The sequence below is a fragment of the Lethenteron reissneri genome, chromosome 46, assembly GCF_015708825.2.
Source record: "Lethenteron reissneri isolate LAM-NWPU_2019-01 chromosome 46, ASM1570882v1, whole genome shotgun sequence".
In the NCBI taxonomy this organism is placed as follows: Eukaryota; Metazoa; Chordata; class Hyperoartia; order Petromyzontiformes; family Petromyzontidae; genus Lethenteron; species Lethenteron reissneri.
The window spans coordinates 5,403,046-5,430,948 of record NC_083824.1 but is presented as its reverse complement, the minus strand read 5'-3'; the positions used below and the strand labels follow the sequence as shown (position 1 = coordinate 5,430,948).

Below are 27,903 nucleotides of genomic sequence, written 5' to 3'. Positions count from 1 at the left end.
GATGAGCCGAATCACCTGCCTTCCACCTCCGCGCCCCAACCAGGATGTGAACGCACACAACCCACAACCTTCAAGTCGTGAGCCGCTCGCTCTACCGTTGAGCCACCTGGTCGGTTAAAAATACACAGGGGGAGGGGGGCACGGGGGGTAGATGATGTCGTGAGTGAAGTGGTACGCAGACCCAGCACTCACGCCTTCCATACAAAGTCTCCTCACTCCCGCCTTCTCCGCAGCTGCGTGCAGCTTTTCCAGCGCGCCGTTAGTTTATCGCTGCGGCACAGGGCGGCTGGGTTCTCCCTAAAATTAGTCGCGCTCTAATGGCTTCCCCAGCTCCCCCCCCCCCCCTACCAAGGGTTTTATTTATCTAGGGCTCGCATGTCCGCGTGTCCGACTGCCAGACGAACGGCCATCCATCTCCACCGCCCGTCCGCTTAGTTGTTATCGAGACAAACACACGGAGACCGAGGAATCTCCCTCCGTGTTGCCGACATCAGCGGTTGGGATCAAGCGATGCTACCAAGGGTCAGCTACCAACTGGTGCAGATACCATTGGCCAGCAATCTTGTTATCCATCGAATCGAACTCAGGTCACCAGAATTGCTCTAGCACAGTGTGCGAACTACTGTTGGGAAAGTGATTTTGGCGAGCAACTACTAAGGCCATAAACCACCGATGACATTTCGTGAATGGCACACGAGGGGGGCGGTGTGTCCGGCACCACATGGCCAGCCGCCTTTGCGGTTGATGCTTACACTCGGCACTCGTTACAAATACAAGGCTGACTTGACCCAGGAGAGAAGGACCGGTTCAGATATTCATCACTGATGTTGGCCGTGAGCAGGAATAGAACGTGGGTCGCCGGGTTCATAGCACAGTGCACTAACCACTGTTCTCCCGCTCCCCATAACATGTTATTAAGACACACAAAAACAAAGATCCCCCGTATAGCTTTAACAGACTGTCGGGGCAAGTGCTGTTCGCGAGCACCTATGAAGGCCGGCACAGCACACGAGAGGGTGTGTGGCCAGCACCACGCCCGGCCGCCTTTGTCTCCCCAGTGGCGATTTTTACACATCGCACCAGGTACTCATTTTAGGTGGAGTCGACCTACGGGAGGCCCAGCACCGGTTTAAATAATCGTCACTGGTGTTGGCCGTGAGCGGGAATCGAACTTGGGTCGCTACACACACGCGCGCACTGGCGGAGCCAGTGGGGGGGTGGGGTGGCACGTGCCCCCCCAATGATCCGATCGAAATCCCTAATTTTGATCGGATCATTGGGGTTTATTAGTAATAAATCGGCATTTTGCCACCCCCACTGCCACTGTACAGCATATTATGTGCCAGGGACTCTATGAGATGACAGGACAATAGTCTGAGTCCATAATTGGAAATAAGTAACGGCAAAGCAGTTATAAGTGACTCAGAATTGTGCGCAGTTGCGTATACAGTACACGACTTCCCTGAAGGCATTCACCTTCAGCGAGCGCGATGCCGATCACACTCGGTTCGAATTCGACCCTCGATCGATGGCTGCGCCATCGCCGCACACGCGTCGAATAAAAAGCAAGGGACAAGTCCTTACTTACAAACAACTCCTATCATTTTTCATTGCTGGAGGGGTTGCCTCCCCCTACCTGAAAATCCAGGCTCCGCCATTGCACGCGCGCGCATCCTGGTTATCTAGTAAGCCAGCACCGCTGACTCCAATTACACCACAACATTAGAAACCAAACATAGGAAATCCAACAAACGTGACCGCAATTTTAAATGTGGTAGTTGCACTGCTTCGTACGAGATCCGCATTGATTCTTCATCTGAGGACACGACAACAATGCCAGAATCGTGATAAAATTGTGGATGAGGTGCCATCGAATGTTGGGCGAGAGATGGCCACTGAAGTGATTTAATAGGTAGTTTTGCAATTTCATCTTCCAGGGCTATTACCAAACAGGGCACGAGGCTTTGCCAGCTCAAAAAATTTGATAATTTTGTGCATTTTATTTATCTGTGATGTGTGGCTCAACGGTAATTGAAAGCAGATTGTGGGGATTTATCCAAATGAAAGTGCGGCTCACCTTGTTTCATCATCTACAGACCCCATCCGAGACTGGAGCGTTAAGTCTGCTGTCTGGTTATTCTATAAGAGACCGAACTGCCATTCTGTTGGCTGCAAGGGGAAAGACCCGCTCTCGGAACAACATTCTGAAACGGAAGCCAATTTAACGTTGCAAAGGATCCTGCCCGAGCTGCGGAGAGATGCACGTCTTGAAAACAAATCTCCCACCGTGCCCTGCAACCCCTTTGCCAGAGTACGTACGTACTCGTAAACGCGAGGCTTGTGAGGGGTATCACAGGACGTAAAGAGCGGCGCCCGCAACATTGACAGGAGAGGGCACCTGCAATCGCTCAGCCTCTGACGTTTTGCGGTGAAGTCGCGGATCCTTTGCGCATTGCTCGGTGAATTTGGATGCAGAGGGGAGTGAGCGTCAGGGTGTACGGGGGGTCAAGTGCTCCCATCGCCCGAGCTACGCCCATCTGCTTATAAAGAGTGATTTAGTGAAAGCAATTGGAGGGGCAAATGTTTGCGGGGTTATGGGCTCCACGGGGCATCTGGTGTGCAGGGCCCATTGTGCCCCCCCCCCCCCCATCCAGTTATCAAAATCATCAGAATCTTAATTTCGACTGGAGAAATCTGATGAGCTATAAAGCTCTTTTTCGTAGATCTCCAGTAGGGGGCGGGTCAGAAAGACGACAACAAATAATACAAAAACACGATAGGAGTGCAAAGTATAGGAAAGGTAAGCAAATCACAAAAAAATACTATTTCTTTTATCTTACCAGGCAAAGCCCACTGAGCTACTAGGACATTTTTGAAAAGCGACCTGGACACAAATGATAGCTCAACCAAGTGGCTTATCACGTGGAAATCTATAGCAGAGAATTAGGCATTCGCGCAGGACCGCCCTGGTCTGAAACCACATTGGGGCTCCACAAGCCTCTCCTCAGTGTGCCTGGCAAGGTGATTTTTAATAATCCTTGTCAGGACCTTCCCGGCACTGAGAAGAGAGATGCCCCTATAGTTGTTACAATCTGTGCATCCCCCTTCTTAAACAGGGGGATCACCAGGGCATCCTTCCAATCTTGTGGAACCCGTCCTTGTTGTCCAGACCGTTGTGATGATGTCATGTAGGGCAGTCTGCACACAGATGCCACCCTCCCTCTTCACTTCGCTTGGGAGATTGTCTTAGCCCGGCACTTTTCCTGGTCTCAGACTTCGGATGGTCCCTTGGCACCTCAGCCAACCAGCCCTCACAGACAACGTAGGGACAGAAATACTCCCATGTTCTTTACTCAATGGCCACACTTGCCAACGCTTCGCTCACTGTTAACCAGCACATTGAAACTCGCCGTCGCAGCTTAAACTTTGATAAGGAGGCAGAACAAAACAGTGATGATTAAGTAAGCACCGGCTGTGAGTTCACTTGCTGTGTGCCAACAAGCCCCACATTTGGCATGTTTAACTTGGCAATGTTTGACATCACATGCTCTATTTGATGAAACTCTTGTTTTCATCTTAGCTGTTTTTTTCTAGATATAAATGTTTGGGACTGGATATTGCACGCAAACACACTACATTAGCCTCCAGACTGTTGATTCTGAGTGCTGTTCATCGTAATCATCATCAGCCTTTGTCAATCCACTGCAAGATGAAAAACTCCCCAAGCCACCGTGATCTCCTACGATTCTGTTATCATGAAGTAATAATTACCGAAATACTGCATGAGAGCAAAGGGCATTTACAGCACTGTAGGAGGTGACTTCAATGAAAAAGGTAAGAGGTGCAGAGACGACCTGGACAGTGTATGATAAGCGCCATGCTCAGCCACCTTGTTTTAATACTGCAACATGTTCTTAAGGCTGAGCTGATCTATGGGAGACCCAGGACAGGTTCTGAAACCACTGGTCACTGATGTTATTCATGGTCAGGAATCAAACTCGGGTCACTCGGAGCACAGCACAGTGTGTAAACCACCATATCACTGCTACACAGACAAAGATCCCTCATTTAACCACGTAGATTGTTGGGGAGAGAATTGTTAGCGTGCAACTATTAAGGCCAGCACGGCACACATGGGAATCACCGGTCAGATGTATGCCTGGCCACCTTTTTCTCCACAAGTACTCATGGTTTTCACATCACATCAGATTTAATTTAAGGTTGAGTTGACCTGGAGGAGGCCCCAGACAAGTTTCGATACTGCTCGTCACCGATGTTAACCACAGCTGAAATCAAACTCAGGTCATTGATGCCGTAGCGCAATGTGCTAACCACTCAGCCACCACTCCTCACACCAACCACTGCCTCACACAAAGTGACTGCAGGGTAATAGCATGTGCAGCACTGTATGATGTGTGGAATGTTGTGGTTTCAAAATACAGAAGTTGTGGCCGAATTAAGACCACATATTGGCAATTAAATCCAGTGTCTGTATTAACAAAAAGTCCTAATAAAAAGAGTTCATACTCTCTGGTTCTTTCGGTAAAGTCAAGTAGATAGAAAAAAATAATAAAAGCACACGACGTTTCGGTCGCAACACAAGCGTCCGTCATCAGGTGAGAAATAATGATCTGCTGTTATGGCCGCTCTGTGCCTATATAAAGCCACAACAGCAGATCACCTGATGACGGATGCTTGTGTTGCGACCGAAACCTCGTGATTTATATTATAATTTTTTCTATCTACGTGAACTTTACCGAAAGAACTAACGAGTATGGATTCCTGCAGTCACGAAAGCTTCAAATCAAAAGAGTTCATGGATTCATGTATAAGTATAACCCTTTTGTCAATCCGCTGCTGAACGAGGGCCTTACCACGCCGTGTAGGTCGTGGAGATTATTTGACCATACTTCACCACGCTGGTGAGTGCGGGTTGGCTATAGTGGGAAGAAAGTGTACAACGGATTTTTATGCACTGCCCTCTGCTGCGCGCCACATCGCCACACTGCCGATAACAACTGAACATGCATGGTGGTAGTCACCCGTGGAAGCGCTATTATCCAGGCTCAAACCTACTTAGCTTCTGAGATCTGATGAGAGGGGGTCGGTTCCGAGTGAATCGGTCGTAGTCTGCAGTCTTCTTCTTGTCGTACGGCTGCCGAATGTAGACGCACAGCAACAACTTACAATTTCTCATTCAGGTGGTCAAGCCAGACAACCGCGTCAGCAGGAGCAGTAGCGGAGTGCATCATCGCTGTGACGTCTCCGTCGTATTTGTGCATCGGGCATTGCGTAACGCGTTACATGTTCTACTACGGTCTGTTCTGGATGGCCACAGTCGCACACTGCTGGAGGGTTTCTAATTCTCCATTTGTGCATCATCAGGTATCCGCATCTACTGCCATGGTCTGTGTAGTGGATGATGCGGCTTAGGGTGGACCGTGAGCTTCGTGGAAGATCAAACCCAGGGCATCTTCTGCGTTGGGTCTTTCACAACGAGGCGGTGTTTGCGAGTTCTTTTGAACTCCATTCAGCTCTCCAGTCTTCGTCGGGGGTTGCACTCGCATTGTTGAAGGTTAAGCGCATGGATCCGAAAGGGCTTGCGTGACTTCAATCGATGTAAATAATGATCCCTTCATGGAAGATTTTCACAATTGGGGGAGGGCAACAGAAAAAAAATAAAAGAGTCGAGCATCTTTGTCAGATGAGTCTCGGTATTGAGATGTTTGGTCAATTCCACATTGGTTTTTTTTTGTGAAGGTTTGAAGCGAAGTGGAGTACACGGAGGAATCCCATGCACAGCAAAAATACTTTCTGCTGACAGGTCAGCAAACTCATTTCTGTACCGCAATCTACGGGATACTAAAGGACGTAACTCCTCCAGGCTGGGGCACTGAAACTGTGCTGGACTATAGGTAACCACCATGGGCGTCGCGGGCTGCATTACCCAGCTTTCGACAAAATAAAAAAAAACCAAGCCTTCAATATTTAATCAGCTGCGTGTCAGGCAGTGCCAGAGCCTTCACAGTGGAAATGAAGGTCAGCGCAGCGATACCAAAACCCGGCAGAAGAGCATTCGTTAGCGTCAGAATGAGAGACCAACTCTAATTACCACGCTCGTTACGAGCTACGGTGCTTGACAAACGGCCGTCGCCAGGCAAGGGGTTGGGGGGCAGCGCGTACGAGATTACAAATGGGGCTCCCTCGGACTGCAGAGGCGTCGTGTGAGTGCGGCTCGCGAAAAGATGGCGGATTCGTCGAGCCCCGCACCTCGCTCGTAAATCTTGCCGGGAGATTTTTTCCGCGGAATGTCGCTCCTCCCGCGGTCCAAAAACTGCGACCGGGTCTCGTTGTTCATTCCCTGCCACGCTTCGCAAGCATCATGCAACGAACTTACTGTTTGTGTGTGTGTGTGCATGTGTGCGTGTCACGTGTGCGCGATGGGGAGACAAAGACGGGTAAACGTCGGCACTGGCGTGGTGCTCACAGCACCACTCTCGAACAACCGCGATTGCCTTCGTAAGGGCAAGCCGACAGCACTTGCCACAATAATCTCAGAAGGCTATGTGGGGGATCTCTCTCTTTGTGCGATGGGGAGCGGTGGTGTTGTGGTTAGACAACTGGGCGTTGAACCCCGTGACCCGATTTAAATTCCCGGCGACGGCTAACATCAGCGGCGAGTGATATCTGAACCAGTGCCTGGGCCTTCGCCAGAGGTCGAATCAGCCTTCAATGTTGCGCTGTGTAAACATCAGCACTGGGGACACAAAGGCGGCCGGGCGTGGTGCTGACCAGAGCCCCCCACCCACGCCCCTTGAGTATTGTTGCCAGCCTTCAATGGTGCTAAGAGCACTGCCTAGACGGTCTGTTAAAGGTTGCAAGGGGGACCCCCCCCCCTTTGTCTTTGTTTACATGCACGGTCAGGAGTGGCGCGCGCAATCGTTCGCACGCCACACTGCAAACCTGAGTTTGATCCCTGTCCACAAGTGACAAGAGGCCGTCGTTAAATGTTCCAGGCCTCCACAAAGTCAACTCGGCCTTCAACGACGACCTGATGTGGTGTGTGAACACCATCTCTGGGAAGGCAAAGGTAACCGAGCTTGGTTCTGGTCATTACACCACCCCCTTCATGTGTCACGGCAGTCTTAAAAACCCTATCATGGATGCTCGCGAACAGCGCTCACCCCGACAGCCTTTGTCTTCGCGCGTGCGCTTGCGCGCTTGCTAGCGCTCGCGCGTGTATGTGTGTGCTTCCTAACAAAGGCCACTTTGTAAACCGCGGTTTAAATGATGGATGAGCCTTGCATGACAATGCAATTACCACGGCTGGAAAATGTCCCCTTTGCTGCAGTTTGGAATTAGAAAAGGCAGCTGCTTCATGTAATCCGTGAACTGTAAAATGAGCACAGTAAGTGTGGAGTCTTCTTTTTTTTTAGTGCAATTTGGTGCGTTGGTCAACTTACCAAAAAATAAATACAAATAATTTACGAGTGGACTGCAAATATCAAGGATGCTGCCACAGTGTTCGCAACGGTGGCAGCACACGGGGACTTGGAAACCAGAGGTCGCCGGTTCCGTTCGATTTCCCGGAGCGGCAGTTGAAACATCGGCAAAAACTTCTTCATTCCCCCTGCCCGCCTCCGTCCGTCCGGCAGAATAAATGGGCGGCACCGCAGTTGAGACAACCGGGAGGTCGCGTGTGATGGGGTCAAGCGCGGGTACTCGTACTGCCTCCAAGACTTCTGGCGCGCGTGGACGAGTAGTTCTAGATTTGAAGCTTTCGTGACTGCAAGGATTCATACTCTTAGGTTTTTCGGTAAAGTCACGTAGGTAAACACAGCACTCTCCTCTCCTTTGTTGTATTTGGATTGCCAACCAACAACTCTCCTCTTCTTTTTTGTATTTGGATTGTCAACCAACATGGGGTAAAACATCAACAAGATGCACCAACTGTTCTCTTTTAGCCCCGTCCCCCCCCCCCAACACGTTCCACTCATTGGCTTTCACATTCAGATAACCCCCTCCCCCTTCCCTCCCCCCTTAAACTTGTATTTAAGAGCTTGACTCTTGGCATTTTGCCTCACTTGAGACAGTAAATCTAGCTGTGACGGTCCCACCTGATGACGGAGACTTGTGTTGCCTCCGAAACGTTGCGAATTATTATTTTATTTCTATTATTATTTCAATTATATTTTTATTATTTATTTTTTACCTACGTGACTTTACCGAAAAACCTAAGAGCATGTGGACGAGTAGGCCAAACACCTGGAGTGGCTCTCTATCGAGTTCCCTCTCGTGGATGCCCTTGTGCCGGCAGTGCCGTGAGCAAATAGTCGCGCGGCTACTGCACCTTTGCTTTTCAACTGTACATTTTAGCAAACGAAAATATTGCATTTTACCCACACAGAAACAACCCGATTTAGCTTGATGGACATATTGGGCAAGTTGTCTTAGCGAGTGTCAATTACGGCCACTATTGTAGGCAAGAGAGGGGAGGTCCAGCACCACACAGGCCCAACTTTCTAATGTTAGCGCATCATACCAGGCAGTGTGCTCATTCAGGGTTGAGTCTACCTAGGGGGGGCACAGAATAGGTTTGAATCTAGTACCACTTTTCACATATATTGTACTTGGCTGGGATTCTAACTGAGGTTGCCCAAATCGTAGGACAGTCTGCGAATCATCCCCGCACCACCACTCCACTGCACGGTAACAGCTACTCCTTCCACACTACATCTCCAACTCGTGTCGAAATATTTTCTGTCATCTCACTTGGACTCCCAGCACAGGCAGTGACACAACAAGAATCTCCAGCACAGGCAGTGACACAACAAGAATCTCCAGCACAGGCAGTGACACAACAAGAATCTCCAGCACAGGCAGTGACACAACAAGAATCTCCAGCACAGAGAGTGACACAACAAAAATCTCCAGCACAGAGAGTGACACAACAAGAATCTCCAGCACAGAGAGTGACACAACAAGAATCTCCAGCACAGCGAGTGACACAACAAGAATCTCCAGCACAGAGAGTGACACAACAAGAATCTCCAGCACAGCGAGTGACACAACAAGAATCTCCAGCACAGCGAGTGACACAACAAGAATCTCCAGCACAGAGAGTGACACAACAAGAATCTCCAGCACAGCGAGTGACACAACAAGAATCTCCAGCACAGCGAGTGACACAACAAGAATCTCCAGCACAACGAGTGACACAACAAGAATCTCCAGCACAGGCAGTGACACAACAAGAATCTCCAGCACAGAGAGTGACACAACAAGAATCTCCAGCACAGGCAGTGACACAACAAGAATCTCCAGCACAGGCAGTGACACAACAAGAATCTCCAGCACAGGCAGTGACACAACAAGAATCTCCAGCACAGGCAGTGACACAACAAGAATCTCCAGCACAGCGAGTGACACAACAATAATCTCCAGCACAGCGAGTGACACAACAATAATCTCCAGCACAGGCAGTGACACAACAAGAATCTCCAGCACAGAGAGTGACACAACAAGAATCTCCAGCACAGGCAGTGACACAACAAGAATCTCCAGCACAGGCAGTGACACAACAAGAATCTCCAGCACAGGCAGTGACACAACAAGAATCTCCAGCACAACGAGTGACACAACAAGAATCTCCAGCACAGGCAGTGACACAACAAGAATCTACAGCACAGAGAGTGACACAACAAGAATCTCCAGCACAGGCAGTCACACAACAAGAATCTCCAGTACAGAGAGTGACACAACAAGAATCTCCAGCACAGGCAGTGACACAACAAGAATCTCCAGCACAGAGAGTGACACAACAAGAATCTCCAGCACAGGCAGTGACACAACAAGAATCTCCAGCACAGGCAGTGACACAACAAGAATCTCCAGCACAGGCAGTGACACAACAAGAATCTCCAGCACAGAGAGTGACACAACAAGAATCTCCAGCACAGAGAGTGACACAACAAGAATCTCCAGCACAGAGAGTGACACAACAAGAATCTCCAGCACAGGCAGTGACACAACAAGAATCTCCAGCACAGAGAGTGACACAACAAGAATCTCCAGCACAGGCAGTGACACAACAATAATCTCCAGCACAGGCAGTGACACAACAAGAATCTCCAGCACAGGCAGTGACACAACAAGAATCTCCAGCACAGGCAGTGACACAACAAGAATCTCCAGCACAGGCAGTGACACAACAAGAATCTCCAGCACAGAGAGTGACACAACAAGAATCTCCAGCACAGGCAGTGACACAACAAGAATCTCCAGCACAGGCAGTGACACAACAAGAATCTCCAGCACAGCGAGTGACACAACAAGAATCTACAGCACAGGCAGTGACACAACAAGAATCTCCAGCACAGCGAGTGACACAACAAGAATCTCCAGCACAGGCAGTGACACAACAAGAATCTCCAGCACAGGCAGTGACACAACAAGAATCTCCAGCACAACGAGTGACACAACAAGAATCTCCAGCACAGAGAGTGACACAACAAGAATCTCCAGCACAGCGAGTGACACAACAAGAATCTCCAGCACAGAGAGTAACACAACAAGAATCTCCAGCACAACGAGTGACACAACAATAATCTCCAGCACAGAGAGTGACACAACAAGAATCTCCAGCACAGAGAGTGACACAACAAGAATCTCCAGCACAACGAGTGACACAGCAATAATCTCCAGCACAGGCAGTGACACAACAAGAATCTCCAGCACAACGAGTGACACAACAAGAATCTCCAGCACAGGCAGTGACACAACAAGAATCTCCAGCACAGGCAGTGACACAACAAGAATCTCCAGCACAGAGAGTGACACAACAAGAATCTCCAGCACAGGCAGTGACACAACAAGAATCTCCAGCACAGCAAGTGACACAACAAGAATCTCCAGCACAGGCAGTGACACAACAAGAATCTCCAGCACAGAGAGTGACACAACAAGAATCTCCAGCACAGGCAGTGACACAACAAGAATCTCCAGCACAGCGAGTGACACAACAAGAATCTCCAGCACAACGAGTGACACAACAAGAATCTCCAGCACAGAGAGTGACACAACAAGAATCTCCAGCACAGAGAGTGACACAACAAGAATCTCCAGCACAGCGAGTGACACAACAAGAATCTCCAGCACAGAGAGTGACACAACAAGAATCTCCAGCACAACGAGTGACACAACAAGAATCTCCAGCACAGAGAGTGACACAACAAGAATCTCCAGCACAGGCAGTGACACAACAAGAATCTCCAGCACAGGCAGTGACACAACAAGAATCTCCAGCACAGGCAGTGACACAACAAGAATCTCCAGCACAGGCAGTGACACAACAAGAATCTCCAGCACAGAGAGTGACACAACAAAAATCTCCAGCACAGAGAGTGACACAACAAGAATCTCCAGCACAGAGAGTGACACAACAAGAATCTCCAGCACAGCGAGTGACACAACAAGAATCTCCAGCACAGAGAGTGACACAACAAGAATCTCCAGCACAGCGAGTGACACAACAAGAATCTCCAGCACAGCGAGTGACACAACAAGAATCTCCAGCACAGAGAGTGACACAACAAGAATCTCCAGCACAGCGAGTGACACAACAAGAATCTCCAGCACAGCGAGTGACACAACAAGAATCTCCAGCACAACGAGTGACACAACAAGAATCTCCAGCACAGGCAGTGACACAACAAGAATCTCCAGCACAGAGAGTGACACAACAAGAATCTCCAGCACAGGCAGTGACACAACAAGAATCTCCAGCACAGGCAGTGACACAACAAGAATCTCCAGCACAGGCAGTGACACAACAAGAATCTCCAGCACAGGCAGTGACACAACAAGAATCTCCAGCACAGCGAGTGACACAACAATAATCTCCAGCACAGCGAGTGACACAACAATAATCTCCAGCACAGGCAGTGACACAACAAGAATCTCCAGCACAGAGAGTGACACAACAAGAATCTCCAGCACAGGCAGTGACACAACAAGAATCTCCAGCACAGGCAGTGACACAACAAGAATCTCCAGCACAGGCAGTGACACAACAAGAATCTCCAGCACAACGAGTGACACAACAAGAATCTCCAGCACAGGCAGTGACACAACAAGAATCTACAGCACAGAGAGTGACACAACAAGAATCTCCAGCACAGGCAGTCACACAACAAGAATCTCCAGTACAGAGAGTGACACAACAAGAATCTCCAGCACAGGCAGTGACACAACAAGAATCTCCAGCACAGAGAGTGACACAACAAGAATCTCCAGCACAGGCAGTGACACAACAAGAATCTCCAGCACAGGCAGTGACACAACAAGAATCTCCAGCACAGGCAGTGACACAACAAGAATCTCCAGCACAGAGAGTGACACAACAAGAATCTCCAGCACAGAGAGTGACACAACAAGAATCTCCAGCACAGAGAGTGACACAACAAGAATCTCCAGCACAGGCAGTGACACAACAAGAATCTCCAGCACAGAGAGTGACACAACAAGAATCTCCAGCACAGGCAGTGACACAACAATAATCTCCAGCACAGGCAGTGACACAACAAGAATCTCCAGCACAGGCAGTGACACAACAAGAATCTCCAGCACAGGCAGTGACACAACAAGAATCTCCAGCACAGGCAGTGACACAACAAGAATCTCCAGCACAGAGAGTGACACAACAAGAATCTCCAGCACAGGCAGTGACACAACAAGAATCTCCAGCACAGGCAGTGACACAACAAGAATCTCCAGCACAGCGAGTGACACAACAAGAATCTACAGCACAGGCAGTGACACAACAAGAATCTCCAGCACAGCGAGTGACACAACAAGAATCTCCAGCACAGGCAGTGACACAACAAGAATCTCCAGCACAGGCAGTGACACAACAAGAATCTCCAGCACAACGAGTGACACAACAAGAATCTCCAGCACAGAGAGTGACACAACAAGAATCTCCAGCACAGCGAGTGACACAACAAGAATCTCCAGCACAGAGAGTAACACAACAAGAATCTCCAGCACAACGAGTGACACAACAATAATCTCCAGCACAGAGAGTGACACAACAAGAATCTCCAGCACAGAGAGTGACACAACAAGAATCTCCAGCACAACGAGTGACACAGCAATAATCTCCAGCACAGGCAGTGACACAACAAGAATCTCCAGCACAACGAGTGACACAACAAGAATCTCCAGCACAGGCAGTGACACAACAAGAATCTCCAGCACAGGCAGTGACACAACAAGAATCTCCAGCACAGAGAGTGACACAACAAGAATCTCCAGCACAGGCAGTGACACAACAAGAATCTCCAGCACAGCAAGTGACACAACAAGAATCTCCAGCACAGGCAGTGACACAACAAGAATCTCCAGCACAGAGAGTGACACAACAAGAATCTCCAGCACAGGCAGTGACACAACAAGAATCTCCAGCACAGCGAGTGACACAACAAGAATCTCCAGCACAACGAGTGACACAACAAGAATCTCCAGCACAGAGAGTGACACAACAAGAATCTCCAGCACAGAGAGTGACACAACAAGAATCTCCAGCACAGCGAGTGACACAACAAGAATCTCCAGCACAGAGAGTGACACAACAAGAATCTCCAGCACAACGAGTGACACAACAAGAATCTCCAGCACAGAGAGTGACACAACAAGAATCTCCAGCACAGGCAGTGACACAACAAGAATCTCCAGCACAACGAGTGACACAACAAGAATCTCCAGCACAGAGAGTGACACAACAAGAATCTCCAGCACAGCGAGTGACACAACAAGAATCTCCAGCACAGAGAGTGACACAACAAGAATCTCCAGCACAACGAGTGACACAACAAGAATCTCCAGCACAGAGAGTGACACAACAAGAATCTCCAGCACAGAGAGTGACACAACAAGAATCTCCAGCACAACGAGTGACACAACAATAATCTCCAGCACAGGCAGTGACACAACAAGAATCTCCAGCACAACGAGTGACACAACAAGAATCTCCAGCACAGAGAGTGACACAACAAGAATCTCCAGCACAGAGAGTGACACAACAAGAATCTCCAGCACAGGAAGTGAGACAACAAGAATCTCCAGCACAGGCAGTGACACAACAAGAATCTCCAGCACAGGCAGTGACACAACAAGAATCTCCAGCACAGCGAGTGACACAACAAGAATCTCCAGCACAGGAAGTGACACAACAAGAATCTCCAGCACAGGCAGTGACACAACAAGAATCTCCAGCACAGCGAGTGACACAACAAGAATCTCCAGCACAGGCAGTGACACAACAAGAATCTCCAGCACAGCGAGTGACACAACAAGAATCTCCAGCACAGGCAGTGACACAACAAGAATCTCCAGCACAGGCAGTGACACAACAAGAATCTCCAGCACAGGCAGTGACACAACAAGAATCTCCAGCACAGAGAGTGACACAACAAGAATCTCCAGCACAGCGAGTGACACAACAAGAATCTCCAGCACAGAGAGTGACACAACAATAATCTCCAGCACAGAGCGTGACACAACAAGAATCTCCAGCACAGGCAGTGACACAACAAGAATCTCCAGCACAGCGAGTGACACAACAAGAATCTCCAGCACAGGCAGTGACACAACAAGAATCTCCAGCACAGCGAGTGACACAACAAGAATCTCCAGCACAGGCAGTGACACAACAAGAATCTCCAGCACAGAGAGTGACACAACAAGAATCTCCAGCACAGCGAGTGACACAACAACGGACACGGTGCGCAACAACACACGGAACAACCCCAGAAAAAGCACATCGGAGAACCGCAGGCAGAACCGCAAAAAAAAACCTTACACGGTGGCAAAGCAACTGCGTGTGCTGCACAGGGCTACGTTTTCAAAAGGACGCATTTTCAAACAAACCTCACAAAGCCGCCGCGCTATCCATCACGGCGATATTGCAGTGGGTACCGCGGCTGGCTCTGCCCTGGTGGATCGAGAGTCGCTTATTTGGCCGTGGTTTTTTTGCAGCACGGCGAGCGGCATGCCTGGCCGTACAAAAAAAAAGGCTGTAAATTTGAGCGAGCGAGCGTGGCAAGGTGGGGAGGAAGAGGACGCGGTTATAGTTGTCAAGATGCAAGGTGGGAAATGGCGACCGACCGGAGCGCTGAGGCGCGGCCGCGAGAGACGCAGAAGAAACCGAGTGAACGTGCAACGTTGGGGACATTGTCACAGTGGCGAGATGTGAACTACCTCGCCTGGTATACAGGAGATCGTGCGATCAATCCAGACGCTGACGCTTGTATATTTGGAGTTTGCGTGTTCTCTCCGTGGTCGGGCAGATTTTTCTCCAGGTCCTCCAGTTTTTCCCTCCACATTTAGAATCAACATCACGCATTTCGGGTATTGGCTGCTCTTAATTTCCATGTGATAAACCACTTCGTTGAGCTATCATTTGTGGCCAGGTCGCTTTGGCAAAAAGCTACATAGCTCAGTGGGGCCTAGCCTGGTAAAATATAAAATAGTTTTTGATAATCGACGTTGGACCCAACGTTGCAGGCTTACTGCACGAGGAGTGATTTAGCGACCGGAGAAACCATTTTAATCTTTAAAAGAGGGCATTGATGCAACGATGCCAACCTTTCATCTTTTCTCTGAATATAAAAACTGCTGACATTACTCGATGTACTAAGTGAAAATACCCACACGACCGTCATCATTAACGCTGCCTTAAAATAAAAATGCCACCCATTCTCAAATCCACCAAAGGATGAAGGTCCACCCCATAACATAACAGTACAATACTCCAGGCAGAAGTTCCTCGATTATAGACAGCTCTGAAGAACCCCTATAGTGGGTATTTGGACTATTTCACACGGGCCAGATGTCTTTGAAGATGCGGGGGTATCCACACTATACTCCAACACGCACGACCTGCCCTTCGAATGCAATGTACCCATTGTACATTGAACCCCTTTCGCACCATGCGTAGCCAACCATGCTAATCGGGAGATTTAATAAACTTGCTCATTGTTTCAACCGCCCCACCAGGAGATCGAACCGTTGAACTCTGTAGCACCTTTAGCAATTCAAACACTTTTTCTGTCGCCGTACAGCTCAGCTCACGAATAAACAAGAAAATGCAACTACGGTTGTACTATTAGGCTAAGCGATGTGCTTTCATGTTGCCCTGCGCGTTGTTCCGAAAGGATGATTAACCGGCGACATCTGGCTTTAAAGTCCAGCGCGCTAACCATTACACCCACTTGCAGAGTCAGGGAACATCTGTAATGCGTCGCCAAGGCAGCACGCCTCGGGACTAATGCATCGCATGCGCAGAATCCCCGCTATTGAACAAACATTTGTTTCATTGCCCGGAAGGGGGACTGGATCAAAACATTCAGCGAACATTCAGCGAGAACGGTGAAACCTCGCGAGTGCGAGAAGACTTTCCTAGTTTAGCGGCCGTTCGCAGGTCGCACGGCGGGCTCAATTAAAAAGCCACAGCATCGTGTTAAACGAGTCGTGGCGGTCTATACGGAGAGCTCCCGCTTAGCCTCGGCCAACAGCGGTAATGTAAGGAGGCATGGGGAAGTCATAAATCGTTCCATTAAGAGCGCCGGCCAGCCGGCTGGCAGAACCAACTTGGGCAAAACGGAACGCTCCTTCAGCCGCGCTTCACGGCGCGCGGCTTAAATGGAGAGGTGGCTATGGGGTTACACGAACAGCGATTTGGCCATTTTACACATCATTATGCTCGCGTTGCAGATTTTTTACGGAAACGTTTGTGTAAGAATTCACGACAGTCTTAATCTACCGTGGTGGGACTCAACCTTTTTAGGCATTTAATTTGAATCCCTACACCTGGGAATGCTGCTGTAATAGTCATGTTGGATAGATCACAGCATGGATATCTCATCTATAAGATAAGAGCTGCTTATTTTGGATTGAATCTTGGCTTAAAGGCCCATGCGTTTTCACAAGCTGGCTATGCCAAAATGAAGTACGGACTGTATTCAGCATCCTTAAGTATGAGTCCAAATGCCCAAGAGTGAAAGAGCCAAAACTTGCACAACCACTTGAGAATTCTGTTTGCAGTGTGAGACATGCCTCACATAGGTCTGCATTTGTTTGATCCCCGCAGTCTCTATGGGCAGAGAGCTTTCACCACCTAAGCAAGGAGACCTACCACAGCAATTCATGCGGGCGACACTGCTGTAAAGTAACGGTTGGCAAACCGTACTTAAAATTCAGCAGTTGCCAGTTCAATCCGATCTCCCAGCACGGCAAAAGTGACATCTGAATTTAAGAACCGAGTTAAGATACTCTTACCGGCCTTGTTGTGCGCTGGCGACAAGCCATCGCCGATCTCCCTCGCTCCGTCCGTCGCTACTCCCTCCCTGAAGTCCGCCGCGGCCACGAACCGGAATCCGTGGCCTTCGGGAGGAGCACTACACCACAGGGCGCTCGCAAACAGGTTCCGGTGCCTCTGCGCCGTAGCCGACACCGCCGCTCCCCCTCGCGTCTCTCCGTGTCTCTGCGTCGTTGATTCGGACATCTTGGCTGCGGCGGCGGAAAAGCGTCCGGTGTCCCGGGGCCTCCGCGGTCCATTTGACGTGACCTCGGCCTGCCGGTGCTGCAGCTCATCGCGGTACGAGAGGCCCTCCTTGTCGGAGCAGGACCCAGCCCGCCCGCCGTCCACGCACGAGCAACCATCCGAGTCGTCGCTATCCGCGGCGGCGGCGGCAGCGGCAATGGAGCGCGCGTGCCGCAAGTCTTCAGCCTTGCCCCGGGCCTTGCTGCGCGCGGTGGCCGCCGTCATTGTCCAGGCTGGGGCGCCGATGGGTGAGGGCGGGGACCCCAGTGAGCAGCGGGCCCTGGCGATGGCCGACGGTCGGACGTCGGCAGCGCCACCGCCCCCCGCCTCCGCGCGTCCGCTCGTGTAGCACATGGGCAGGTGCAGCATGGACCAGGCCTGGTAGGACTGCAGTGGGTACTGGCTGTAGTAGCAGCAGTTCAGGGTGCTCGCCGGGAGGAAGGAGGGCACGTAGTGCATTCCGTACGCGGCGTAGTAGCTGCTGTCCAGGAGGTAACCGGCCGTGCTGGGCAGGTAGGCCGCAGCGGCTTGTCTGTCCGCGAAGCTGGAAACCCTTCTGCGGGTGGTCCCTTTGGCCTTCACAATGTCCGCGTCCTGTACACCGTGCAGGGCCCTGCACTCAAAGGGCAGCCGACTGCATTCGCTGCTGAAGTTCACTCGGAAAATGCTGGGCAGCAGCTCCCCGGACTGGCATCGCAGCTTCTTCTGGTCGATGCAGCACTCCTCCAGCATCGCGATCACCTCGTCCATGTCCGTGACAAATCCCGCGCTCCGATCTCCTCCGCCACCGCAGCTCTTCTTCGCGTACGCCAGCCGCTGCTGCTTCTTACGCAGCCTCTGCTTCTCACGCGGCCCCTCCAGGGCACGGTCGTCGCAGCGCAAGCGCCGCACACGCACCGGCGACGCCGCCGAACTCCCGAAGGACGGCCTCCTGCCGTAGCGCAGCGCGCAGCTGTCCGCCCGCTCCGAGCCGCTCAGGTTGTCGACGACGATTCCACTGTCGCTGGGGCTGGGGGCCCCGTCGCTGTGCGCCTCCGCTGAAGAGAGGAATGCCGCGCCACCGCACTGCGGAAGCAGCGGCGGCGTGGAGCGGGCATTGGAACCCGCAGGTCCCGAAGGGCAGGCGCCCTGTTTCAGCATCGCTTTGGTGGCGATCGGCCGCCTCTGTGCCAGTGAGAACTGAGAGCAGAGCGGCATCGTGGGGTCGGAAGGCCCCAGCGGACGATGGGGAGAGACGTCGCACGCGGGGATGGAGTCGCACGTGGACGAGGAGCGCCCATCCACCTTGGGCTTCCTGCCACGCTTCTTGCCGATGTAGATGGTGCCCCTCTTGCTCACGTTGATTTGGAAACCCTGGTCGTCCGACCCGTCGGCTGTCGACGCGGTGCTCGCCTTACGGTGCAGACTGTCGCGGCCCCGGCACTTGCGCACCACCGTTGAGCTGCTCAAAATTTGATTGAGTATCTTCTTCCTTTTCAGCATTTTCATTTTCTTGACGTTTGCCGCAGCGCTCTCGCACGCTTTTAGTTTGTCGATGTGTTTTCCCTGCCCGACGTCGCCCATTAAAGTGAATCCCTTCCTCTGAACATTCACATCTTGGCAGATCATTCGACAAGGGTCTAGGCCCAGCTTTTGTCTGCTCCGCTGGTCGCCTTTCCTCCATTTCAAATTGGCGTCCATTTTAACTGGAAGTCCAGCGTGAGCTTTTAAATGGAGCAGTTTTCTGGGCCGACCAGGGCCCCTCTTTAAAGGCACTCGAACCGTCAGTCCCAAAGCGGTGGTGTGCAGTGGGCTACTGAGAACCGAGGGGTTACACGAGCCGAGCGTCACATGCCTCTCCGACGCGCTCTTCATTTGCGACACATACCTGAGCTGCACGCTTCTCTCTCCCAGGGCCCTGTGCTCCACCGGCTCCACGTGCATCTTAGTCGGACGCCCGCGCCTCGTCTTCTCAAATGCATCGTTTCCCATGACGTACGACTCCTTCAGCAGACACTTCACTTTCCTGTTACTGAAGTACGCCCTGCCCAGGCCGCTCTTCCTGCACGGGTCGCTCACTTTTGTCCGGCACGGCGACCGCGTCTCCGACCTCCTGCGCTTCTTCTTGGCACCGGCCCCCGAGGTCCTGGGCAGCCGCTCCGAACGTCCGCTGCGTTCCCGCCGCGGCAGCGAGCGCTTGGCGGCACGGCCGAGCCTCCCTCCGTCACCTTCACCGCTGCCGCCGCATCCGCCGCCGCCTATGGGCGTGAGCACAGGTGGCTCCGACCAAGAGTTATCGTCAGGACCACCGCTTTCGTCGTCACCGCCGCCGCCGCCGCACGCCTCGCTCTCGATCGCGGTCAGCTTGGGTGGGCGGCCCTTCTTCTTGGCAGAGCGCAGGGCGCTGCCTTCTTCATCGAAGCAGCCATCGCCATCCTGCTGTGTCCTGGAGGCCAGCGGCTGCACGTCCGCCAAACAGCAGCCGCCGCCCCAAGATGGCGACGAGCCGATGGCGGGGCTGTCCGTGCCGGGAAGCGAACCGGTCTCTCGGGACGAAGGCATCGCCTCGATGGCCGGTAATGCCGGGCACGGGTCCTGTGGTGGCGGCAGCGGCAGGACCGACGCAAACTCCCTCCGCGATCCGGCAACCTTGAGGAGGCCGGCCCGGTGCTTCTGCGGGGATCCTTTCCTCGACGTGCGCTTGCCGCAGGGCGCGCCGCCATGCTTGCTCCGAGACGGCGCCTCGAAGGTAGCGTCTCTCGCCTCGCGGGCGCTGCCCGGCTCCAAGTACACGAGGCTGTTGGGCGTCTCGCCGGCACCGCAGTTTTTGACGCGCAGGACAGACGAGGGCGAAGCGTCCCTCGGGTCGGAGCCACCGGCGGCTTCGCGCGACGGCCTGCCCTCCTCCTGCCTCCTGCTGCGATCGCCGTGCTCGCATTCGCACCTGGTGCCCAAGCCGGCTCTCATCTGCTTCGCGGGCCCTTCGGCCCTCGGCTTTACGTGCGGCACGGCGGCCTCGGCGCACTCCTCGTCGGCGCACTCGGACATCATGTGCATGTACGCGCGCCCGTGGAATGCGCCGCCGCCGCCGGTGCCGTTGCTGCCGCCGCCGCCACCACCGCCGCCTCCTCCTCCGCCACCGTTGGTGGCATCCGCGACGGCGCCCAATTCGGCGGCACGCAGGGCAGCCTCGCGGCGGAACCCACCGAGGCTCATATCGAGCGCGGCCTCCGTCTCTTCGCACGCAGGAAAATCCATCGCGTCTGCCAGTTCTCGCTTTCTAGAATAACAACTACTACTATTGTTGTTGTTTTTGGGAGGAGGGAGAGGGAGGGGGGGTAATGTATATTTTTTTCACTTTTGTAATTTCCCAATTTGACGGCGATTAGTGAAGGGCAGCCACAGAAACTTCAGCGACGGGCTTGCGGTTGCAAGCGCATTTCTTGGGCGAACGTGCCTGTCGGGAACCATGTTCGTGTGCTCCTAACGGCGGACGGTCGCAGGGGCGGCGAGTCAAAGAGTTTTTACTCGGGGTTCAAGCTGCGCAGCGACGGGCGTTTGCTGCTGGCGCGGCCATCTGCGTCGCTGCAGGGCATCGCCCCCGCGTATGAAGAGAAAGACGAGTCGGACGGTCCTGTGGAAGGAGACGGGAGGGAGTTTCAGTTTGGGAAGGCAAAGCGCTGCTCTCGGCGGCACGCAAAAAAGCATCTCGAAACCGTCGCGCATCCCCGACAATTGCACCCTCCGTTCTCATTTGCGTTTGCAATAAATAAACGAAAAATGTCATTACACACAAACTACAAAATCAGCTGCCAGCTGTCATACAGTAATTATCCGAAGTCATAAAACACAAGAGATAATTCCGTGTTAATAAAAGTTAACTTCCAAGGCATTAAAATACACTTATAGGAGCCGGGATATTGTTTATAAGTACACAGTAAATCAACATATGCTGCTATTAGTGAAACACAGCACTCACTATTGCTGCTGACCTTGACAACCTTGATAATACCCTCACAAAAACATTTGGCGCAGATGGTCAAGTAGTCGGCACGCTCACCAACAGGCAAAGACGCAGCCACGAAAGTAGCTGGCTCACGTCACCGCTGGCCAAAGGGCCTTCGCTGGAGGCAGCTCTAGAAAGCCCCCACCCCCCTCGAGAGAGAGTATTTGGCCTACTTTTCCATGCTGACCAGGCGTCTTGGAAGTGCCCACACGTAGTAGACGTGACCTGCTGATTGGCTGGCTGTAGTGTATCCATTCATACTGCTGGGTAGACGGTAGCCGGGGGGAGAAATTTAAGAAACTTGCTCTATTGTTTCAATTGCCATGCCGGGAGATGGAACCGGCAAACCCGTCACACAATCCCTTTAATAAATTGACCACAAATGATAAGTCAATCACGTGGCTTATCGTGTGGAAATTTATAGCGGCCAAATACTCTAAGTGGAGGGGAAAACCCTGAGAAAAATCCACGCGACCACGGGGAGAACATGCCAACTCCAAATATACAGGCGTCAGGGTCGGGATATATATCCCACGACCTCCTATATACCAGTAGAGGTAGTTAACATCTCGCCACCGCCGGTGCCCCATCACCCCGTGGACAATGTGAGCTGCGATTGCGGTGGGGTTTATCATCCCCGTCATCGCAGAACTCAACTACAAACATCATTCAGTGTTGATGTTGGCAGAGAGCATAGCCAAGATCAATATGAACAGCTGTGGATGTCTTCTGATTAAAAATGCCACGCGGACACGCATCAGCGAGCATAATTCTATCGGGGCCCCACCAATGCATTATCAACGTCATAGTGGAATGGTTTTGGTTAAAACGGCTGTATTTAATCAAAACATGTTTAACTCTTCTGTAGCTTTAATGCATCAGAAATCCGAGACGTTTGTGGATACCGTAATACCATTTGTGGATAATCCATAGTGTCAAGTGTTGGAAACACGAGTCTGTGGAATGTCACTTGTTTTGAATGTCATACGAAATACAATTTCTCATGACTTATTCAGTAAAAAATATATATACACACAACCCCCCTCCCAAAACAAAGCGTACATTTTCTCAATACTCATTATTAGAAGGGTACGAAAATGGATGTGATCCTGCCACGGTGTAACAGTGAGCACAGTGGACTTGCAACCCAGAGGTCGCCGCTTCGATCTCCTAGCGAGTCTTAAATGCGCCCCCCCCCCAATCCCACTTGCCAATGTTCCCCCAGCAGTGTGAATGAATACACCGCAGTAGTAATAGGTTTTTACCCTTTCAACTGGTACAAAAACTGACACCTTTATACAAGGCATCATGTTTGCAATAACCACAACACAAGCAGTCAAAATACAAACAAAAAGAAACAACTCTGATGATGATAATGATATGCAGGACAGTGCATATAATTATCATCATCAGAGTTGTTTGATATGCAGGACAGTGCATATCATTATCATCATCAGAGTTGTTTCTTTTTGTTTGCATTTTGACTGCTTGTGTTGTGGTTATTGCAAACATGATGCCTTGTATAAAGGTGTCAGTTTTTTGTACCAGTTGAAAGGGTAAAAACCCATTACTATATTTTGCCACTGGTAAAGGAGGTGTCTCATAGTGTGAATGATTACACCGCAGTTCGTGCATCTGCAAGTCGCACGTCGTGGGGTAAAGTTTGGGCACTCTCACCGATTCCAATGTCTGGCCAAAGTGGAAAAGTAGGCCAAATACACTCTAGAGGAGGGAGTCCTTCCAGCGGGCTGCACGTTTACGTACGTATGTTGAACTTCTTGACAAACTAAACACATAGAGCAGTTCTAAAGAAGTGAGTCATAAATTTACCTAATATGGAGGGTCTGGCTGTCATCCCTGTTTGGTTGTGCTTGAGCGGAGATTGGAGTTCCCAGGAAAAATCCACACAAATAGAAATAATGCAAATGTTGCTGTAAAAATAACACGGCAAAAACCTACTTGCTGTGCTGGCTTCGCATTGCTTAGCAGCTGGGTGTCTTGAACCGGGTTTAACCCATAATCTTTAGTTCTTTCGGTAAAGTCACGTAGGTATAAAATAAAATAGATCACGACGTTTCGGGCACAACATAAGCGTCCGTCATCAGGTGGGAAAGCATGGTCTGCTGCAGAGGCAGACTGTTTTAAAAAGTTTGAAATGGCTGTAGCCCAAATATTTTTAAAAGTTTGGGCTACAGCCATTTCAAACTTTTTAAAACAGTTTGCCTCAGCAGCAGACCATAATTTCCCACCTGATGACGGACGCTTGTGTTGCGCCCGAAACGTCGTGATTTATTTTATTTTCTACCTACGTGACTTTACCGAAAGAACCAAAGAGTATGGATTCCTGCAGTCACGAAAGTTTCAAATCAAGGGTTTAACCCATATTAGGAATTATCATCAGAAGTTAGCCCCAAGTGCCTAATAACACGGCTACTGTGGAACAAATCCCTACTACAGGATCGCTTACAATAAGAATAACACTTAATCAGTAAACCGTACAATCATTCCACCAAATAGTAATTTCCTATTGCAAAACCATTAGACCTACATTACGCTACTGCCAGAGTAAAAGACAGACTCAACCTTATTTATTTACATTTCTAAATGCTGATCCACAATTACGTGTAATTTAAACTAACCAATACCAATTATTTAACCAGAGGAGGGGACGGGGAGGGGGACTTCAATGGTCTATTTTTCACGAACGGTCCTGCATTGCAATGATTGACCATTGCCATACCGGCCTAAGACTTCTCAACTCATAAACACTTTGAGTAAGTGCTTTTTAAATCACAGGCGGCCACCCATGCTGGAACACAGAATCTCAGCGACCTCTGAACCATTCTAGATTTGAAGCTTTCGTGACTGCAAGGATTCATACTCTTAGGTTTTTCAGTAACGTCACATAGGTAAAAAAGAATAATAATCAAATAACATAAATGAAAATAACTCAATTAAATCACGACGTTTCGGAGGCAGCACAAGAAGACGGAGACTTGTGTTGCCTCCGAAACGTCGTGATTTAATTTAGTTATTTTCATTTATTATTATTTTATTTTTTACCTACGTGACTTTACCGAAAAACCTAAGAGTATGACCTCTGAACCAGCCAGCCAGCCACCTACGCATTGCCATATTGCGGTGTGGTATACAGCCACTCGATTGTCAGTTTATAACACATGACAGCGCAGTATTACACTATTACAGTGCCTGTAGATAATTTACGATTGCAATTACATTGGCCTGCACCTACAATCAAAGTATATTGGTCTCTTATGGTTGTGATGCCACCATATCACCGATGCCAACTAAAACTGCTTCCCCGGCCATACAAAGAAGAAAGATTGCTCTCTTATAACCCCCATATACAACTCTGCACTGCCCGATGAGAAACACACAACTAGGGAAAGGCTCGAAGCTTTCGAAATGTGGCTGTATCGAAGGATGCTGAAAATCCCATGGACAGCCAAAACCACCAATACACAAGTTCTGCAAGATATGGGCACTGACAGGCAACTGCTGAAGACCATCATTAGCAGGAAGTGTTACTACCTAGGCCACATTGCCCGAAACGACCACAAATACCAGCTATTAAAGCAAATCCTGTAAGGAAAAATCGAAGGAAAAAAACGACCAGGACGGCCAAAAACGACATGGCTCAGTAACATCAAAACATGGCTACAATTAACAACAGCACAAACTCTACACGCCGTGCTAGACCGGGACCAATATCATCGTGAAGTCGCACATGCCGTTAGGCAGCACTAAAGAAGAAGAAGAGGGAATGGCACTGGCCAATTTACCACCATAATAATAATCACATTCACGGCTACTGCACGTAATCATCTACTGGGGTCAAGAGTGGCTGGCTCGCAGGTTCACAGTCAAGTTAAGGGTCAACAAGACACGTCGTCCGTAAAAAAGTGCCACTTTCTGTGGAGTCAACAGTGTCCGTCCGATGCGTACACCTGCCACAAAAATGTGGCATTCCACCATGGACTCGAGGATGTAAACGGGCAATGAGCATGGCTCCACGCTCGTATGAGTAGCCAATCACTTTGGTTTTTAACAGAATGCGCTAATTGCAGTGCTCCGTCCTCATTGAACAACTACTCTGGGTTACACCATGGACTCTCTTCCATCAAAACTTAAATAAGAAATACATTATCCCAAGGTGGCCACAGTGGGTCAAAGGTCAGCTGGCACCACCGAGATCCTGGTTCTAATTTTGACAGTTACCCGTGATTTTAATGGGGCTCTCAAGCGAATAGAGTTTGAGATAGTGATATATTTTAACAATAAAATAATAAAGATAAAACATATTAAAAGAATTCTCACGACGCAAGCAGCCGTCCTCAGGTGAAGAACAGGTCTGTCGGAAAGACTATTATTTATTATTTTATTATTTCCCTTCTACGTGACTTTACCGAAAGAACCAAGAAGATGAATCCCTGCAGTCACGAAAGCTTTAAATCTAAATATTTTAACAACGTAAAGATTCGAAACTTTACCCCGAGTGCAAAACCTATAAACGCATACACGATACATGGAACTGTGACGAAATTTAAAATGCAAACGTACGCTATAGCGCAGTCAAGCGAAAGTACAGCAGAATATTGCACACTGTACTTAAATGGTTGCCATGGTAGTCGTCAGCACGAGCGGCTTTTCAAGCACTGACATTCATCACTTGCACTGTGCAATGAAATCAGAATCGACATCCGCTTCCTGTACAATGTTTGCAAGACAGTCCTGTACCATTGCCTTTGCCTTAACTTCGGGGGGTACTGCAGTAAAGGCAAAGGTGCAGCCCTGCAATTGCTCGATCCCACCACTGCCAGCAGAAGGGACGTCCACTAGAAGGAGCTCTGCAGAGCTCCTCCAAGAAGAGGGTATTTGGGACAAATGTCTTTGAATCGGTGGAAAGACCCACACTTTACCCGACGTGACCCGGTGATTGATGAGCTGTGGTGCTACCCATTGATACCGCTGGGTGGACAGAGGATGGATGCCGCGGTGGCGAGATGTTAACTACCTCGCCTGGTATACAGGAGGTCGTGGGTTAGATCATGTCCCTGAAGAGATGTTAACTACCTCGCCTGGTATACAGGAGGTCGTGGGTTAGATCATGTCCCTGTAGAGATGTTAACTACCTCGCCTGGTATACAGGAGGTCGTGGGTTAGATCATGTCCCTGTAGAGATGCTAACTACCTCGCCTGGTATACAGGAGGTCGTGGGTTAGATCATGTCCCTGTAGAGATGTTAACTACCTCGCCTGGTATATAAGAGGTCGTGGGTTAGATCATGTCCCTGTAGAGATGTTAACTACCTCGCCTGGTAAACAGGAGGTCGTGGGTTAGATCATGTCCCTGTAGAGATGTTAACTACCTCGCCTGGTATACAGGAGGTTGTGGGTTAGATCATGTCCCTGTAGAGATGTTAACTACCTCGCCTGGTATACAGGAGGTCGTGGGTTAGATCATGTCCCTGCAGAGATGTTAACTACCTCGCCTGGTATACAGGAGGTCGCCGGTTCGATTCCAGCCTTAACACCTGTATATATGGAGTTTGCATGTTCTCTCTTCGGTGGTCACGTGGATTTTTCTCCAGGTCGCCTGATTGTTCCCTCCACATTTAGAATCAACACGCGTTCAGGGTATTTGGCTGCCGTAAATCTCCACGCGATAAGCCACTTCGTTGAGCTATCAATTGTGGCCAAGTCGCTTCTGAAAAAGAAGCTAATAACTCAGTGGGCCTTACCTGGTAAAATAAAACAAATATTCGTTGGGGTGTTTTAGTAAAGTCACATAGATAGGTTAAGAAAAGAATTACAAAAAATCTTTTGATCGCAACACAACCCCCTTTATCTGATGACGACCGCTTGTGTTGCAATCGAAACGTCGTAGTTTTTTTTTTACCTATCTACGTGACTTTACCGGAAGACCCAAAGAATATGAATTCCTGCAGTCGCGAAAGCTTTAAGTCAAGATAAAACAAATAGTTGAGTTTTAGTTTAAGAAACTTGCACCAATTTTTTCAACTGCTGCACCTGGAGGTTTAACCAACAACCTCTAGATTTCAAGTCCAGTGCGGTGCCCATTACACCATGAGGTTCGTCATGTGTGTGAATAACAGCACAAACCATCTTCAACATTAACACTACCTGCAAACTAAAACATATAGGGCCGGATTCAATTGTTGACGAACGTGTCCAAAACTCATCCTCTTGGCGAAATACTCCATTGTTTGTGATGGAGACACCTGCAAGTTTTCGCCCAAAATAAATAAAAAAGGAACGCACATCAAAATATTAAA

General features: G+C 50.0%; 1 protein-coding gene across 5 annotated transcripts in view; it reads right to left on the bottom strand.

Annotated features, from left to right (window-relative positions):
- The window catches only part of LOC133354169 (uncharacterized), a 100,780-nt gene that overhangs the window by 45,935 nt on the left and 26,942 nt on the right, over positions 1 to 27,903 (bottom strand). For all 5 annotated transcript variants that reach the window (XM_061570798.1, XM_061570801.1, XM_061570797.1 and 2 more), the window contains exon 2: positions 17,338 to 21,215. In XM_061570798.1, coding sequence (XP_061426782.1) covers positions 17,338 to 20,839 — 3,502 coding nt within the window. In that variant the 5' untranslated portion in view covers positions 20,840 to 21,215. The remainder of the gene's footprint in view (positions 1 to 17,337; positions 21,216 to 27,903) is intronic.